This window comes from Lemur catta, chromosome 10, assembly GCF_020740605.2.
Source record: "Lemur catta isolate mLemCat1 chromosome 10, mLemCat1.pri, whole genome shotgun sequence".
Lineage (NCBI taxonomy): Eukaryota > Metazoa > Chordata > Mammalia > Primates > Lemuridae > Lemur > Lemur catta.
Genome location: NC_059137.1, coordinates 51,467,245 through 51,484,120, shown reverse-complemented (window position 1 = coordinate 51,484,120; position 16,876 = coordinate 51,467,245). Strand labels below are relative to the sequence as shown.

At 42.0% G+C, this 16,876-nt stretch overlaps 1 protein-coding gene across 4 annotated transcripts in view; it reads left to right on the top strand.

The window, feature by feature from the left end:
- CCDC171 (coiled-coil domain containing 171) overlaps nucleotides 1–16,876 on the top strand; it is a 367,143-nt gene that overhangs the window by 324,993 nt on the left and 25,274 nt on the right. Inside the window, exon 25 of one of the 4 annotated variants that reach the window (XR_006737861.1) lies at nucleotides 15,874–15,963. The exons of 2 other annotated variants lie outside the window; for them this stretch is intronic. Coding sequence is in view for 1 of the 2 variants with exons in the window: in XM_045563092.1 (XP_045419048.1) it covers nucleotides 869–910 (42 nt within the window). In the remaining variant the exon portion in view is untranslated. Of the gene's footprint in view, nucleotides 1–868; nucleotides 1,050–15,873; nucleotides 15,964–16,876 lie in introns of those variants that run through there. One more of the 4 variants, XM_045563092.1, reaches the window with a different exon arrangement.

The following is a 16,876-nucleotide window of genomic DNA, read 5'->3' as shown; positions in this document are numbered from 1 at the left end:
ATCACTCTGGCTGCTCTGGATGGTACAAATACAAGAAATGGCCACCGTGTCCCTCCCTCACTGGGAAGTATATCTCTTGTTCGGATGCTATGTAGTTCCATGCCTGTGGATCAGGCATTTCATAAGCCAGAGAGTGATGCTGGCTGACACTTTAAGCAGAAAAGGCAAATCCACACCCAGATTCAGTGTCTATTCCTTTGAGACCAAACTACTAGTCTTTCCAGTGTAGCAGGGGACCAATGTAGTCGATCTGTGGCCAGCTGGTCTCTCATTGTTAGTTTCTGTTGCTGATAAGTTGGAGCTTTGGAAGCAGTACTGACTAGATCAGGCTTGGCAGGGGGTAGTCCATGCCACTGAGCCCAAGCATAGCCTCCGTGTCTGCTACTGCGGCAGCTCCGTTTGTGTGCCACTACGCAGTTCTGCAGTGGCTAATGACAAAGATGGGCTAATATCAACTGGACACGTTATTTCATCTGTTAGGTTGTTCAGTGCCTTCTCCATGGTGGATGGTTTCTGGTGGGCTAAATCTTCACATGCCATGTGTCCCATATATCCATCCACGGCTCTACCCCAGGCCTCCTTGTCTCCCATCTTCCAGTCTGTTTCCTTTTGGGCCTGTGACCATGAAGCCAGGCCATTCCCGCTGTCCATGAATCCATGTATATTCTCGCTTAAGGTCTCTTTCCCTTCTGCACAAGGTGGTTAAGCAGGTGCCCTGCTTGAAGCTCCACCTACCGGGAAGATTTTCCCTCAGCACTGTCTTTCAAAGCATACCTGAATGTAACTGTTCTTCATTTTCTGCTTGCGTGCACATACTGAGCTAACCCATGCGCAGACCAAGCTCTGAGTTTTCCCTCCTCCTTCACAGGATCGTGTGTGCACCTGTTATATGAGTACAGGTGTGAACTGAGCGCACTGGTACAACTGTGCTTGGTGTCACGAAGACCCGGCTTCCTGCTCATATTCACCTTGCTCTTGCCTTCTGGTCTTATGTTCAGTCCTAGATGTACAATTGCCATCTCACTACTGCACTGCACCCCAAGTTTATGACAAGGTAAGTGTAAGAGAAGGGGCACTGTGGGCAGGATGAGCTGAGACCATGACCTAACAATATCCTGCTCCACCCAGTGGGGAGCCCCATTGGGCAGAAATGGTTAGGTGCTGCGCTCAGTTAGCCACTGGCGGGGAGCTGCCCTGGGAGGGTGTGACAAAGTGTTTCGACAGTGTGCAAAGGTGCTGCAGCTGGAGGCTGTGAGCTAACGGTATTCTGCACCACTGAATAGCAAATTCTTTTTTGAAGGGCAGTCCAAGCAGTGCTTGCCCATGACTGCCCCACCATCACCACTGATTTATTTGCATACTTCCCAGTTGTTTATTGAAAGCCTACCATTTAAGAGGCACATGAAGATATAGCAGTGACCAGGCAAACAGCAACCCAACCCTCAGGGAGATTACCTTCTGGTGGAGAAGACAAACAAACAAACAAACAAAAAACCAAGCAAATAAACAATTATAAGATGGGACCGAAACAAATACAAAAAACAGTTGATAGAGGGGACCTCTGTCAGGGTGGCTGGAGAAGGTTTCTCAGAGGGAGTCACCTTTTATTTGAGACTTGAAGGGTTAGGAGGTCCTAGTGGTGTGAGAGTGAAGGAAACTGCATGCCCAAGGACCTGACTGGGGACCAGTGTGACTGGGAGTCATGTAGGTGTGTGTGCGTTTGTTTGTGTGCGCGTGCGCTGAGAGATCGTGCAGGGCCTTGTACACCGGGCAGGACGCAGTGTTTAGATTTGATTTCAAGGGAGTCAGGAGACACAGAAGGCTTTTCAGCAGGGCTGAATGAGAGAGCTGACCCAGTGAGAGATAACTGTGGCTGCATCCAGACGGGTGCACCAGAGCATGTTTGCAGACTGATGATCCAGGAGAGAGGGCCTGACTGAAGGAGCAGCATCTTCCAGAAGGCGAAGGGAAGGGATCTAAAGCATAAGTGGACACTTAGCTCTAATATGAAAAGGAAATGTTAGAATCATCCTCTCTAGAGCCTAGGCCAATAGGATATAGAAGGAACTAGTAGAAATTAGGATAAAACTATTACCTTTGATAGTAATAAACCTGGATTGGAAAGCTGCACTTGTACCCAAGAGAGGACTTCGTGCTCCTGTTAAACTAAAATCACCCCACTCCCCACAAGCCAGGCTTTACAATTGGAGAGCTGCCACTGGCCTCCCGCTGCAGAGGGGAAACCCTGTCCTGGGAAGTTACCTATGTGACAGGAGGACACTGAAAAAAAGATCTTGAGTTTCCATAACTTGAAGTTACAGAGGCAGGCAGGAGAGAGAGAGAGAGATTGAGAGACAGAGAAAAAAACAGACACTGGCACAAGGCCCCTGTTTCACCTACCACGGGGAGGAGAAAGTGAAGAGGTAGGAAGGAAGTACTGGAAGATTCTTCCCTTCTCACCCTGCCACCCAATACTGTTCCTTCCTACCACTGGAGAAGAACAACCTTCCCCCTTTGAACACTTGAAGAGAGGGAGCTGCTCAGTGCCGTCTCCTGCTCAGCAAGACTCTTCCCCCAGCACAACAGGAAAGGAAGAAACAAAGGTGCAGATGAGATGAGTCTGTGCTGTAACAACTTGAATTTCTCATTTCCCAAAGCCCGGTGTGCAAAAGATACAACTTTTTGCGGAAGTAAACTATATTCTGTTTTGATGCCCTATTTCAACATGAGTCGTAAATTTAACTTCCATCATTCATTCAGGGTCCTCTGCCTCCCAAGGCTTGTGCTGAATGCCCACAGGGCCTCCCATGGTGCCATTAGAGAAGAGTTGGCCACCTGCAGCTCAGGCCTCTCTGTCCATGCCAAGCAGTCCTTGTGTTCGTCTGAGCCCTCCCCAGCTCTGCCAGCCTGTGGCGCAGGGTCATCTAGCTGTTGCACCCACGGCCACGGCCAGGGCTGCAGAGTCGCTCTGTGAGGCTCCTCTGGCCCCCAGACCTGGGCACCTCATGCAGCCATTTTCAAGTCTGCAGCTCCCACATTATCTCCTCCTCCTTTATGTGCCTTCCCACCCCACTCCTGGGTGGAGACACAGTTCTCTGCTCTGGGATTCCACAGCTTATCTGGGGGTGGGGTGGAGAAATTAACTGTGTTCCCTGGCTCCTGAGACTCAGGCTGGGAACAAGGCCACAGGCTTTTTGTCTGGAGCACACTGATGTCTAAGATCTCTTCCCTACTCTGACTCTTCTCCAGCCATCTTTCCCATTTTTGAGGTAAGGTAGCCAGGATCTGTAACTATTCTGCCAAAATCTAATATTTATGACAAAAGATAATGCCCTGGGACCTTCAAGACTTTAAAGAAGTGTTTCTTAACTGGACACTGCTGGCTTTGGGGGTGGGATAATTCTTCACTGCGTGAGAGTCACGCTGCATTCCCTGCCACCCAGAACCCCAATCCTCATCATTGTAAAATCCAAAACATGCACATACATTTCCATATGTCTTCTGGCTAAACTCTATGAAACTCAGAATGTTTGTAAACCTGCAAATCCAAAGCCTTTTCTCTCCAGATTATTCCATATAAAATAAGTTTCAAAAACAAGGGATTGACTTTTTGGCGTGCCTTTTTTTTGTTATTGTTGTTACAACTCCACTTGGGGCAATGGGGGTCTCTCGAATTGCCTAGATGAGATGAATCTCTGTGACAAGGAAGTGTGGGTGAAAAAATGCTTTGTACTTCAAAAGGTTCTAGATAGAAAAAATTTTTTTAAATTATCTTTAATACTTTCCATTTTCCAATAGGTTGAAGTGAGGCTATCAGCAAGCTGAGGTTGGTGAAGTAACTATGGAGCTGTGAAGAGAGGGAAAAAAATGTGAAATTCTCATCTCAGAGAGTGGGGAAACAGAATTTGAGTTTGAGTGTCCCATGACTTGCCCACCCATGTATGTTTGTAGATATCTTTTGACTTATTTCCTTGTGGCTTACTAACCACTCTCAAAATTCCACCTCCTCATTAGTAGGAAGAGATTCTCTTTTGCTTCACCTACTATGTGCATGAAACTGCCACAACTACTCTAAGCCCTAATAAATATTGTCTTCCCCTATTTCTTTTCTCTGCTAAAATCCACTTATTCTTATGTATAATTTGAGCAATTGTAATGAGACAAGGAGGCTGTCTCCAGCTGGGCCTGACAGAATTGCAGCATTTGGTGGAGGAGGCAGAAAGAATAGAGGAGAAAGGGAGGATCATCATGGTCCAATGTCTGGCCCTCAGTTTTGCATAGTCTGAAGATGATAATTGGCTTCTCCAGAAATGATTGGCTGATTCGTCTAGAGTTCTTGTCCTGTCTCTGTCATTACCTCACTGTGTGACCTTGAGCAAGTCAGATACCCTCTTGTGTCTCCTGAATAATGTCTGCATTGAGGGTGATGGGACTGGTTGATTTCTAAAGTCTTTTCCAGCTCTATCATTGCAGGATTTTATGCCTCAGATAACAGTTCTTCTTCTCCAAAACTTAAATGATTACATAACACCATGGCTCCCTCACATTTCGTGGGCACACAGCAAATGGAAATTTGCACTGAAATTGATTGGAGAAGTTAGAAAAACAGCAATGAGGAGATGCTTGAGTGTCAAGAAGACGCCTCAGGGAGGACAGGTACTTGGGCTCAACTGCATTTCTTACTTAGATTCCAAGCTGGTAACAGCTTGGGTGGAGGGGTACATTTTGTGAATATCAAGGAAAGCTTTTAAATACTTGAATGAAATGTACCATGTAAGGACTAAATGCTCTGGCTGGGCCTTTTCTGTCTTATTATTTGACAGTGAAACAAATGCTGCTGATCTCTAGATAAACAGGTGAATTTAGAAATAGAGTTCCAGGCTCAGATAAAAATCCAAGTATTCACCCTTGACCATTAAGAGGTGTTATATGTATGAAGATCGGGGTGTCCTACTTTCCCTTAACTACAAAGTGTCCCGTTGGTGCTCGTATTTCAACCCCCACAGTGCACTTTGCTGAAATGTTTACTGTGGAGCCAGGTCCCGGGGAAGGGGGCTGAAGAGGCAGGCTGTGTGCAAACACACGGCAGGAGTCGGCTTGGGTTTACAGTAAGCGCAAGTGCCCCACGGGGACTGCAGCCTTTTACCTCTCACTGGGAGGGGGACATTGACTGGGCAATGCAGCCCCAGAAATCAATTCGACACTAATGAGGGCTGCAGCTGGGAGCAGAGAGGAGCGAGTGGGAGTTGGTAGATGATGCAGCCAGGCTAGCTGAAGATGCGATGGGAGTGCAGGAAGTGGCTAGCCACCGCATCTGTCCCTTTTGCCTTTGGACACTGCAAACTCAAAGTTGGGGTAGCACAAGCCAGCAGCGAAGGCCCGAAGCAGAGATGTGGACGAGGGAGGCTCTCCTGGTCAAAACGGAGATTTTAATGAACTTGTCAGGCCAGGGCACGACCACCAGTACCAGAAGTGACAGATAAGGGTGGTGGCGGGGAGATGATTTTTCTTACTTTCATGCCCTTGATAAGGTTGAAAAAGTCATCAAGGAAAAGGAAAAGTAACAAACTTATAGCTATTGCTCATCTTTTCTGGAACAAAGATCATGAGCTGGTGGCCCATGGGAGAAATCTTGTCCAGTGCTATGCTTTTCTTGCTTGAGCTGGTGTTAGGCAGTGACGCGCTCCCCAGTTCACCAAATGCCCCATCCCTGCCTCGCTCTGAGCCACAGCCACGCGTTTCTGCTACCTGGCTTTCCCTACAGGTGTCTAACTTTGAGACATCTGATGTAGCATGCTAAGATTTCTTAGTAAAGTTATCAAACATATATTATAAATTACATATATGTTATATATCAGCTTTATTGTGATATTAATCACATACTATATAATTCACCGATTTAAAGCATACAATTCAATGATGTTTCGTATATTCACAGATGTGCAACTATCACCACAGTCAATTTTAGAACTTTCTTATCAACTCAAAAAGAAACGCTGTATTATTTAGTAGTCACTCCCCCTCCACCTGCCCTAGGCAACCATTAATCTACATTCTGTCTCTATAGATTTGCTTATTCTGGACATTTTATATAAATATAAACACATAATATATGGTCTTTTGTGAGTGGCTTCTTTCACCTCACATAATGTTTTCAAGGTTCTTCCATATTGTAACATGAATCAGTATTTCAGTCCTTTTCATGGCCAAATAATATTCCATTTTATGGACGTACCACACTTAGTTTATCCATTCATCTGTTGATGGACATTTGTATTGCTCCCACCTTTTGATCATTGTGAATCGCACTACTATAAACAACCTGTGCAAGTTTTTGCATGAACATATGTTTTCATTCCTCTTGAGTGCAGTTGCTCTTCTGCATTCGAGGGTTCCACATCTGCCAGTTCAACTAACCATGGATTGAAAATACTTGAAAAAAAGCCATAATAAAAAATTATAATACAACATAAAAATAATACAAATTTAAAAAACAATACAGCAGAACAACTATTTACTTAGCATTTACATAGTATTAGGTATTATAAGTAATCTAGAGATGATTTAAAGTACATGGGAGGATATCCATAGGTTATATGCAAATACTACACCATTTTTTGTAAGGGACTTGAGCATCTGTGGATTTTGGTATCTGTGGCAAGGATGGGTGTCCTGGAACCAACCCCTCATGGATACTGAGGGATGACTGTACATACTTAGGAGTGGAATTGCTGGGTCACATGGAAACTATGTTTAACCATTTGAGAAACTGCCAGACTATTTTCAAAAGTCGCTGCACCATTTTTACAATCCTCCTAGCAATGCATAATGGTTCTGATTTCCCCACATCCTAGCTAACACTTGTTAGTATCTGACTTTTTGATTATACCCATCCTAATGGGTATGAAGTGGCGTCTCGTGGCTTTGATTTACATTTCCCTGATGACTAGTGATGTTGAGCATCTTCTCATGTGTTTATTAGTTATTTGTATATCTCCTTTGAAGAAATGTCTATGCAGATCCTTTGCCCATTTTTAATAGGTTTATTTTCCTTCTTGTTATCAAATTGTGGGAGTGCTTTATATATTCTAGATATAAGACCCTTATCAGATATATGATATGCAAGTATTTTTTCCATTCTGTGGGTTGTCTTTTCACTTTCTTGCTATTGTTTTTTGAAGCACAAAAGTTTTTAACTTTGATGGCATTCAATTTATCTATTTTTTCTTTTGTTGCTTATGCTTTTGGTACCATATTTGATAGTCCATTGTCAAAGCAAAGGCTACAAAAATTTATCCCTCTGTTTTCTTCTAAGATTTTCATAGTTTTGTCTCTTACCTTTTTGGTCTTTGAGCCATTTTGAATTAATTTTTTTAAGGGTGAAGTAAGAATTCAATTTCATTCTTTTGCATATTGCTCTAGGTGTTCCAGCATTATTTGTTTAAAAAAAAACCTATTGTTTCCCCCATCAAATGGTCTTAGGCCCCTTATTAGGTTTCTTTTTAAGATCTCATCTGAGTCTGTGACATAGACGTCTTCACATTCTTAACCTTGGAGTTCATCCCTCCCTTTAACATAGCCAGAGTCCCATGCTTCATGAATGCAGAAATGTTATTCTTTTATCAGGTTTCCCCCAAGTCTTTTTGAGAGCCCCCAGGAAATGCTTAAGTATCTCACGAGTCTGTCCTAGTGGTTGTTTGTACTAACATGCAGCCCCCTCTCTCTCTGGCTGCCTGTTCTTACCATTTTGCCAGGGCTTCTGACTGCTGCCCCTCTCTTTGGATTGCTGGACCCCAGGCCTGGCCACGTCCTCACTCCTGATTCCCAGAGCACAGCTAAGACTGTGCAGTAATGTCTAATACAATTTTCCTGAAACATGGGGTAAGCACAATGGAATTACAGTACAGGGCACAGTAACCCACCGTGGGATACTGGGTATTGCTGCCCTGGGTTCCACTCACCACGCCTGACCACACAGCATCTCCTGGATGTCTCCTGCCTCAGTCCTCTAGTCATCACCCTAATTCTAGTGTTGGCTAAGTTTTTCTAGACAAGTGTGCCCTCGTCCAGTCCAGGCCTCCAACTCATCTTTTCTCTGAGCAAGAAGAAAACCTTATCTTCCCCCAAGTCACTATCATTATAATCTTGCAAATTTGTGGGTCCTCTCTATCCTAAACATTCTGTCCCAGAAAATGATCTGAATTTAACTTTACAGAACTGAAACCTCATAAAATTGTCCTTCCCAGATCGAGAATTGCCTGCCCTTAGGTGGGATGTCAATGTCTACATCTAGCTAAAAAGGAAACTGCTGGCCACTTTGAAATAGCAGGTGCTTACCCTCCTGCCCTTATTCCAGGCATCAGAAAGGACATCAAATATTCGGGTACAGTCTCCAGGAACCCTGCTACTGAACCTAGTATATTATAGTTGTTTTTCCTTGGCTCTATTGTTGATTCTTCGATTAGAAATATTCTTACTTAAAGATTTTTTTTCTAAAAAAATAAGAGTTATGTCTTACTTCCAATTTGGGCTTCAAGAAAATATGTTCTTATCTTGGATGTGTTATCTTTAAACTTTTTGATCATTTCCCTTATGGTTCTTTCTGATAAGTAAATGAGAATCACTTAGTAGTTCTAATATTGTCCTACCAAAGCAGAAAGACAACCACATGCATCAATAGTTAAATTGGTAGAAAATTGAGAACACCCAAATGCCTTTAACAGGAATGATATGAATATAAGTGACATGCATTCATTTTTTAAAAAAATCTAGATAAACTTCTGAGTTATGTAGTCCAATATTACTTGGAAGGGAAATGGAACTAATTTTTAACAAAACATATTTTATTAGGGCTGCTATAAAAATAAATTTGAGGAAAAAAATAAATCTTGAAAGTAGACAGCTAATGGTAATAATCTCTGAGATCTAAAAAATGCATTACAGGCAAATTGAATGCTGGCAACTCTGTTAAAAATAAATAATGTTCTTTTTATTCCAAAACAAGAATTGATCCTCCTCAATTCTTCATTATTAAAATTCAGAAAAAATAGGACCATTTTCTAGTCTGAGTAATTTATATCCTTGCTTCCCGAGTGCCTTAACAAAATACCCAACGTATAGTAGAAACTTAAACAAGAAATTGTTGAATTAAGTAGGATGGCAATGGGATGTTCTGGAGTCTGAGCATGTGTGTGCTTTGTGGAGGGGAACTTTTGCCTCCCTGCAGTACCTAGTCCAACTCCTCCACAGAATAGCCTTCATCCTCTTCCTGTTGATTTTATGTGAATGGTTCCCATTACCCCAACTTTATATTATAATTCTATAATGTTCAATAAAATAAAAACTTCTTGGACTGAATATTTTTAACATCCAGATTGCTTGCAAGATACTCCAGGCTAGCCAGGATTTTGCAGGGATATATGTGCAGATGTGTCACTAGGGAATGCCCCAGGAATGAGCAGCAGGCAACAAGGGCCTTGGAGGCAGCCAAGTGTCTGACACAGAAGCTGAGACCTAAAGAAATAGCCCACTCAGCCCTTTTCCATTCCACACTTCTTCAGCTTCCTTGCTACTGACAGTATTCTGACTCACACATTATTTCTGGAGTCCTGGCTCCTTCCTAGGTGGTGGACACACCTAGATCCAAGTGCAAGATCATAGTATAGAGTTCATTCAGGATTCCAAGGCCAATAGTCTATTAAAAAACAAACAGACAAAACCTCTGGTCAGGGGAGCATGGAGTACTGAATAAAGATGGGTTTGTAATCAGTGGTATATCATGACGTTGAAAGCCATGGGCATGGGTTAGTTTGCCCTAAAAGAGCGCAGAATGAGAAGAGGGCATTAGGATGAGGTCCCCAGGAATACCCACATCTGACTGCCATATGGCAGAGCCTGACCAGCTCCCCAGCATCTATCCTCTCCTTCCTCTTTAGTAAGAGGGCCCTGATTTATTAGGTTAAAAGACACTGTTTCCCTGCATCTGGTACAGCTGAGGGGCCAATGGAGAGTAAAGCAAGGGCTTGTATGGGTCTTAAAGAAGCCTCTTTAATGACTCATGTAGAAGGTGCAAGACTTTGTCCTTTCCCCTTCCTTTTGATGCCTCCTGGCATGTGGATGTTGGCTGCCCTCTTGGACGGTGAAGTGGCCGTGAGGTGACCTTGAGGATGGTAGGATGCTGACACAGAAAGATAGGCACTGAGTCCCTGGATGGACTACCTTTGGGCTTCCTTTGTTCATGAGAGAATCAACTATTCCATCTTATTTAGGCTACCATCATTGAGGTAGCAGGAAGACAGTCATGGAAGCAGAAAGATGTGATCTGAAGAATAGTAGTGGTATGAAAAATGCTGTATTTTACATTTTTTGTAGTGTAATTCTCTTAGAGATGAAGCTTTAATAATCCACATAAACTTATTATTCACAATTTTTTTGAAGAATGACAGGCAAAATGGTCTTCTCTGTTGTTAGGAGTGACAACAGAGCCCAATTATGCAGAGTTTCTCTTAATAATGGAGCAGAATGTGCATACTTTTCAGAGGCAGGGCTGCAGCCACTGTCACCTTTTCTATGTAAAAGAAAAAGTGGAAATTTATCCATTCCTCCATCTGCCCATACAGACAGTCAGCATTTACTGAGCTCCTATTATGCACTAGGGCTGGTTAAATGCAGGGTAAAAATGCTAAATAAGATACAGGCCTTGCTTTCCCAAAGCTTACAGTTAATTGAGAAGAGAGAGAAACAGGAAATTATAATAGAATGTGAGAAACTCAAGTGTTTCCCCTCTCAGGGGGGTTCCCCCTCCCACCCATCAGTCAGAAGGTTGCCTTGGTCCCTTATCTTCCCATGGGTTGCTTGAGACACCCTGGTGACCCAGAGCCGTGTCCCCAATGGGCCAGTGTCCATTTCTCTCCGTGGAGCCTGAAGGAATGATAAGAGGGGAGGACACTCCCCCTTCCTTGTGATCACCCTGTCTCTCTGATAGCATCAGATCCCCTGTGGACAAATCAGCAAATAGGAAGTTCTCATCCGAGTTGGGGGCAAACATAGGAGGGAATTAATTCTGGTTAACCGGGACTTTCCTCCGTGCTGCCCAAGGAGAGCCCTTTAAGGATAAAGCCTTTCATGGGGGTGGTCTGCTGTGGGGCTTCTCTGGCCACAGCATCCATGAAGGTAGCCTGTGTTTTTACCTCTGGAAGATTTTAGGATCTCCTTCCTCTTGGTGTGGAAGTCTTACAAGGATCTTTCTGGGTATGCTTCTTCTACTCCTTGTACTGGGAACCTGAGGGACTCATTTAACATGTAGACCCATGAGCTTTTACTCTTGTATTATTTCTTTGATTGGTTGGCTCTCCTGGATTCATCATCCAGGTCTCTTATCTTTTTTTTCTTATTATGTCTTAGATGTTAACTAGTTGGTCTGCTTTCTGGGATACTTCCTTGACTTTCTTTCCAAATTTTCTATCAAAATTTTTTTATAATAGCACAGAAAATTTTTATTTCAAAGAATTCTTTATGGATTGCTGGTTGTTCTTTTATAATGGCAGCATGCTGTCCTTTCATGAATACAATTTTGTCTCAAACTCTTGCAGAATATGAATGAGAGTAATTTGGGTTCACTGAATTAACTCCAGTTCCTCTGGGGTCATTTGTTTGTGTTTGTTCGTCTTGGCCTTTTTTATTCATGTTTGAGATATTCTCAAGTGTCTGATATTCCTTTGTTATCTGTTCATGGGTGATTGATGGGATTGGTGTGCATGGATGGAGAGTGTTGACTGGCTGGGTGAGCAGGCAGCGAGCCAGCCAGTGCCTTGGGAACTCCTAAATGCTTACACATGTAGGTTTCAGCCCTGGGATCCCAACTCTCACACTAGCTGCCATAGTTTTCCTTCGTGGGTGCTTGAACTTCTCCAGCTGAAGTCTGACACCTTCATTTTCCAACGGTCTGAGAAACATTGTCACCAATCAGGTCTGCTGGCATTTTCAACTCCAAATGCCCCAACACAATATACTATCTTCCTTCACAAACCGGTTTCCCTTTCCAGACTTCCTGTTTCTGATGGCTGCACTGTCTTCCCAGTACTGAAGGCCACAGAATAGTATCAGAACAGATCTTATTCTCCTTATTCAGTCTGCTCCCAAGCCTTGATGATCCCTCCTGTCTATCCTTCCTCCCTCTTCCCGCCACAGTCTCTCCAATCGGGCCATTAATATTTATTCCCTGGAAAAAAATCCAAGTTTCCCTCTAGCTTCCTGCCTCCTACCCCTCTTACATTCAGCTGCCAGATTAATATATTCCCCAAATGTAAGTCTCTTTATATCATTCTACTGCTCAGAATTCTTTCCTGGATCTCTTTTATTTACCCATTACAGCCCACCTTCTCAATCTGGTCCAACCCATTTCTCTTCCCACCTTGTCTATGGGAGGCAGGGGCAGGTTTCTTGGGCTCTGGGGACAGAGAGTTAGATCCAGTCTCTGATGCCTATAGGGCAAGTTATTTGCCCTCTCTGACCCATAGATTTCTAAGCTCTGACTTTAGGCTAATGAAAGTACAGGCACACCTCGGAGATATTGTGGGTTCAGTTCCAGACCACTGCAATAAAGCACACATAGCAATAAAGTGAGTCACATGAATTTTTGGTTTCCCAGTGCATATGAAAATTATATTTACACTATACTGTAGCCTATTAAGTGTGCCACAGCATTATATCTAAAAAAACAATATGCATACCTTAATTTAAAAATACTTTATAGCTAAAAAATACTAATGACCATCTAAGCCTTGAGGTCAAAATCTTTGTGCTTGTAGAGGGTCTTGCCTCGATGCTGATGGCTGCTGACTGATGAGGGTGGTGTTTGCTGAAGGTCAGGGTAGCTGTGGCAATATCTGCAAATAAGACAATGATGAAGTTTGCCACATCAATCGACTCTTGCTTTCACAAACTATTTCTCTGTAGCATATGATGCTGTTTGATAGCATTTTACCCACACTAGAACTTTTTTCAAAATTGGAGTCAATCCTTTCAAATGCTGCTACTGCTGTATCAACTGCGTTATGTAATATTCTAAAATCCTTCATTGTCATTTCTACAGTGTTCACAGCATGTTCACCACGAGTAGATTCTATCTCAAGAAACCACTTTCTTTGCTCATCCATAACAGGCAATTCCTCATCTATTCAAGTTTTATCATGAGATTGCAGCATTTCAGTCCCATCTTTAGGCTCCATTTCTAATTCCAGTTCTCTTGCTATTTCTACCACATCTGCAGTGACTTCCTCCACTGAAGTCTTAAACCCTTCAAAGTCATCCATGGGGATTGGAATCAACTTCTTCCAAACTTCTGTTAATGTTGACATTTTGACTTCCTCCTATGAATCATGAATTTCTTAAAGGCATCTAGAATGGTGACTCCTTTCCAGAAGGGTTTCAATTTACTTTGCCCAGATCCATTACAGGAATCACTATCTATGGTGGCTATAGCCTTATGAAATGTATTTCTTACATAATAAGACTTGAAAGTCAAAATTACTTCTTGTTCCAAGGGGTGCAGAATGGATGTTATGTTAGCAGACAAGAAAACAACATTCATCTCTGTGTACATCTCTATTAGGGGTCTTGGGTGACCAGGTACATTGTCAATGAATGGTAATATTTTGAAAGGAATCTTATTTTTTGAGCAGTAGTTCTCAACAGTGGGCCTAAAATATTTAGTAAGCCAGGCTGTAAACAGATGTGCTGTCATACAGGCTTTGTTGTTCCATGTATAGAGCACAGGCAGAATAGATTTAGCATAATTCTTAAGGGTGCTAGGATTTTCAGAATGATAAATGAGCATTGGCTTCAACTTAAAGTCACTAGCTGCATTAGCCCTTAACGAGAGAGTCAGCCTGTCTTTTAAGGCTTTGAAGTCAGGTATTAACTTCTTCTCTCTACATATGAAAATCCTAGATGGCATCTTCTTTCACTGTAAGGCTATTTTGTCTACATTGAAAATCCATTGTTTAGCATAGCCACCCTTATCAACTATCTTAGCTGGATCTTCTGGATAACTTGCTGCAGCTTCTACATCAGCACTGGCTGTTGCACCTTGCACTTTTATGTTATGGACACAGCTTCTTTCCTTAAACCTCATAAACCAACCTCTGCTAGCTTCAAACTTTTCTTATGCAGCTTCCTCACCTCTCTCAGCCTTCATAGAATAGAAGAGAATTAGGGCCTTGCTCTGGATTAGGCTGGGTTTAAGGGAATGTTGTGGTTGGTTTGATCTTCTATCCAGAGCATTAAAACTTTTAGCAATAAGACTGTTTCACTTTCTTATTATTCATGTGTTAACTGGAGCAGCACTTTTAATTTCCTTCAAGAACTTTTCCTTTGCATTCACAACTTGGCTAACTGTTGGGTGCAAGATGCCTTGCTCTTGTCTATCTCAGCTTTCAACATGCCTTCCTCACTAAGCTTAATCATTTCTAGATTTTGATTTCAAGTGAGAGACATGTGACTCTTCCTTTCACTTGAAGACTTAGAAAGCATTTTAAAGTTATGAGTTGGTTTAATTTCAACAGTGCTGTGTCTCAGAAAGCAGGGAGGCCCAAGAAGAGGGAGAGAGAGGGGGGAATGGCCAGTCAGTGGAGCAATCAGAACACATACATTTATCTATTAAGTTCATCATCTTGTATGGGTGCAGTTTGGGGTACCCCAAAATGATTACAATAGTAACATCAAAGATTACTGATCACATATCACCATAACAGGTACAATAATAATGTAAATGTTAGAAATATTGTGAATATCACCAAAATGTGACACAGAGACACAAAGTGAGCACATGCTGTTGGAAAAATGGCTCTGATAGACTTGCTGGACACGGGGTTGCCACAAACCTTCAATTTGTAAAAAACACAATATCTGCAAAGCACAATAAGGTGAAGTGCACTAAAACAAGTAATGCTACTTTATGTATTATTGAGAAGAGTTAATGAGATAATATTATAAAAGAAGTAGCATAGTGCCTGGTACATAATAAATGCTCTTTAAAGGTTATATTTATGGTGACTACTACTGTTGTTATTGTTCATGCCATGCATCTGATATCTTTCAGCCAAATTGGCCTCCTCCTTATTTACAGACTAAAACCCATTATTTTCTTCTTCTGTACTCTGGCTCATGCTGTTCCCCTGCCTCAAGTGCCCTTCCTCTTCTCTGTCTGTATGCTGTTAAATTTTTTAATACCTTTTTATTGTAGTAGTATATACATGATACAAAATTGACCATTTAAATCATTTTGAAGTTTACAGTTCAGTGGTATTAAATATATTCACATTGTTGTACAACCATTGCCACTATCTCTTTCTAGAACTTTTTTATGTTTCCCATCTGAAACTCTGTACCCATTAAACACTAACTCTACATTCCTCCCTTTTCCCAGCTCCTGGTGGCCACCATTCTACTCTCTATGAGTTTTACTATTCTAGGTACCTCAAATTAGTGGAATCATATAACATTTATCCTTTTGTGTCTGGCTTATTTTACTAACATAATGCCATCAAGGTTCATCTGTGTTGTGACGTGTATCAGAATTCCATTTCTTTTTAAGGCTGAATCATACTCTATTGTGTGTACATGCCACATTTTGTTTATCAATTCATCTGTTGATGGACATTTGAATTGTTTCCACCTTTGGCTGTTGCGAATGGTACTGCTGTGCACATGGGTGTACAAATGTATCCATTTGTGTCTCTGCTTTCACTTCTTTTGGGTATATACCCAGAAGTGGAATTGCTGGATCATACAGTAGTTGTATGTTTAATTTTCTGAGAAACTGCTTAATTGCTTTTCTTAGCAGCTGCGTATACTGTCAATTTTTTTTTTCAGATCCCCTTCTAGATAGAAGTCTCCTCCCTGAACTCCAGCAGTATCTTGATCATACCATTCTGGAGATGTAATCCATTGCCTCACGTTATGGTGGGTTACTTGCAGATCACATTGGAAGGGTCTTCTTTGTTTCCTACACAGCATCATGCAGAGGCAGGTGCCTAATACATGTTTAGTGAATGAATGAAAGAAAGAATAAATGAATGGATGGAGCAATGGCCAACAAAGTTCTGAATTACCAGGAGACACTGCCACCTCGCAGGGGAGGGTGTAGGAGATTAGTGCAAACTCCCCACCATTGGAGAGGTCAGCCCCCAAAATGCTTTGGTACATACATGGGTTGGGGATCTACTTCTGCAGTCTCTTCACAGAGCTAGCGTCCAACTCATAGGAGTGCTTACTTGGCTCACTCTCTGCTGTCACATTAAGAAGCAGCATGTGTTGCCAGCGTCTGTTGGATTTCCCTAATATGAAAAACAGGTTGCCGCTTGGGTCTGTGGAGACATTTGGATGCATTGTATTTAAATTTTGTTTTCATTGAAAATTTATAGCCTCCACCTTCTACTCTAATGTAATGAATAATTAGAAGCAATTACAAGGAAATTTAGTAAATTGCTAAGCCATCTAGGAGTAAAAATTAGTGTTTATGGTGTTCTTCCTTTGCTGTCTGGCAATGCAAGATGATATATGATATGCATGCAGACACCATGCACAATTGGCTTTCTATGCACCTAACAGTTTTCCAGTAAGATCATAAAAATCAATGCATGGCACTAGAGTCTCGTGACATTAAAGAGCCTGGCTCAATAAATATTGGATGATAAAGAAAGGGGAATGAAGAATTTGAGCAGTGGAAACTTAACCACAAAACTTTTTATGGTGGTGGGTTTGAGATAAGTTTTTCTTTTAAAGTTTATTTTTCTATTTTAAAATGTGCCTTTTAATTAAAGAAATCAAGAGGGGAAAACCAAGAAAGCTCAAGAAATCAATAAAAATGCCACCT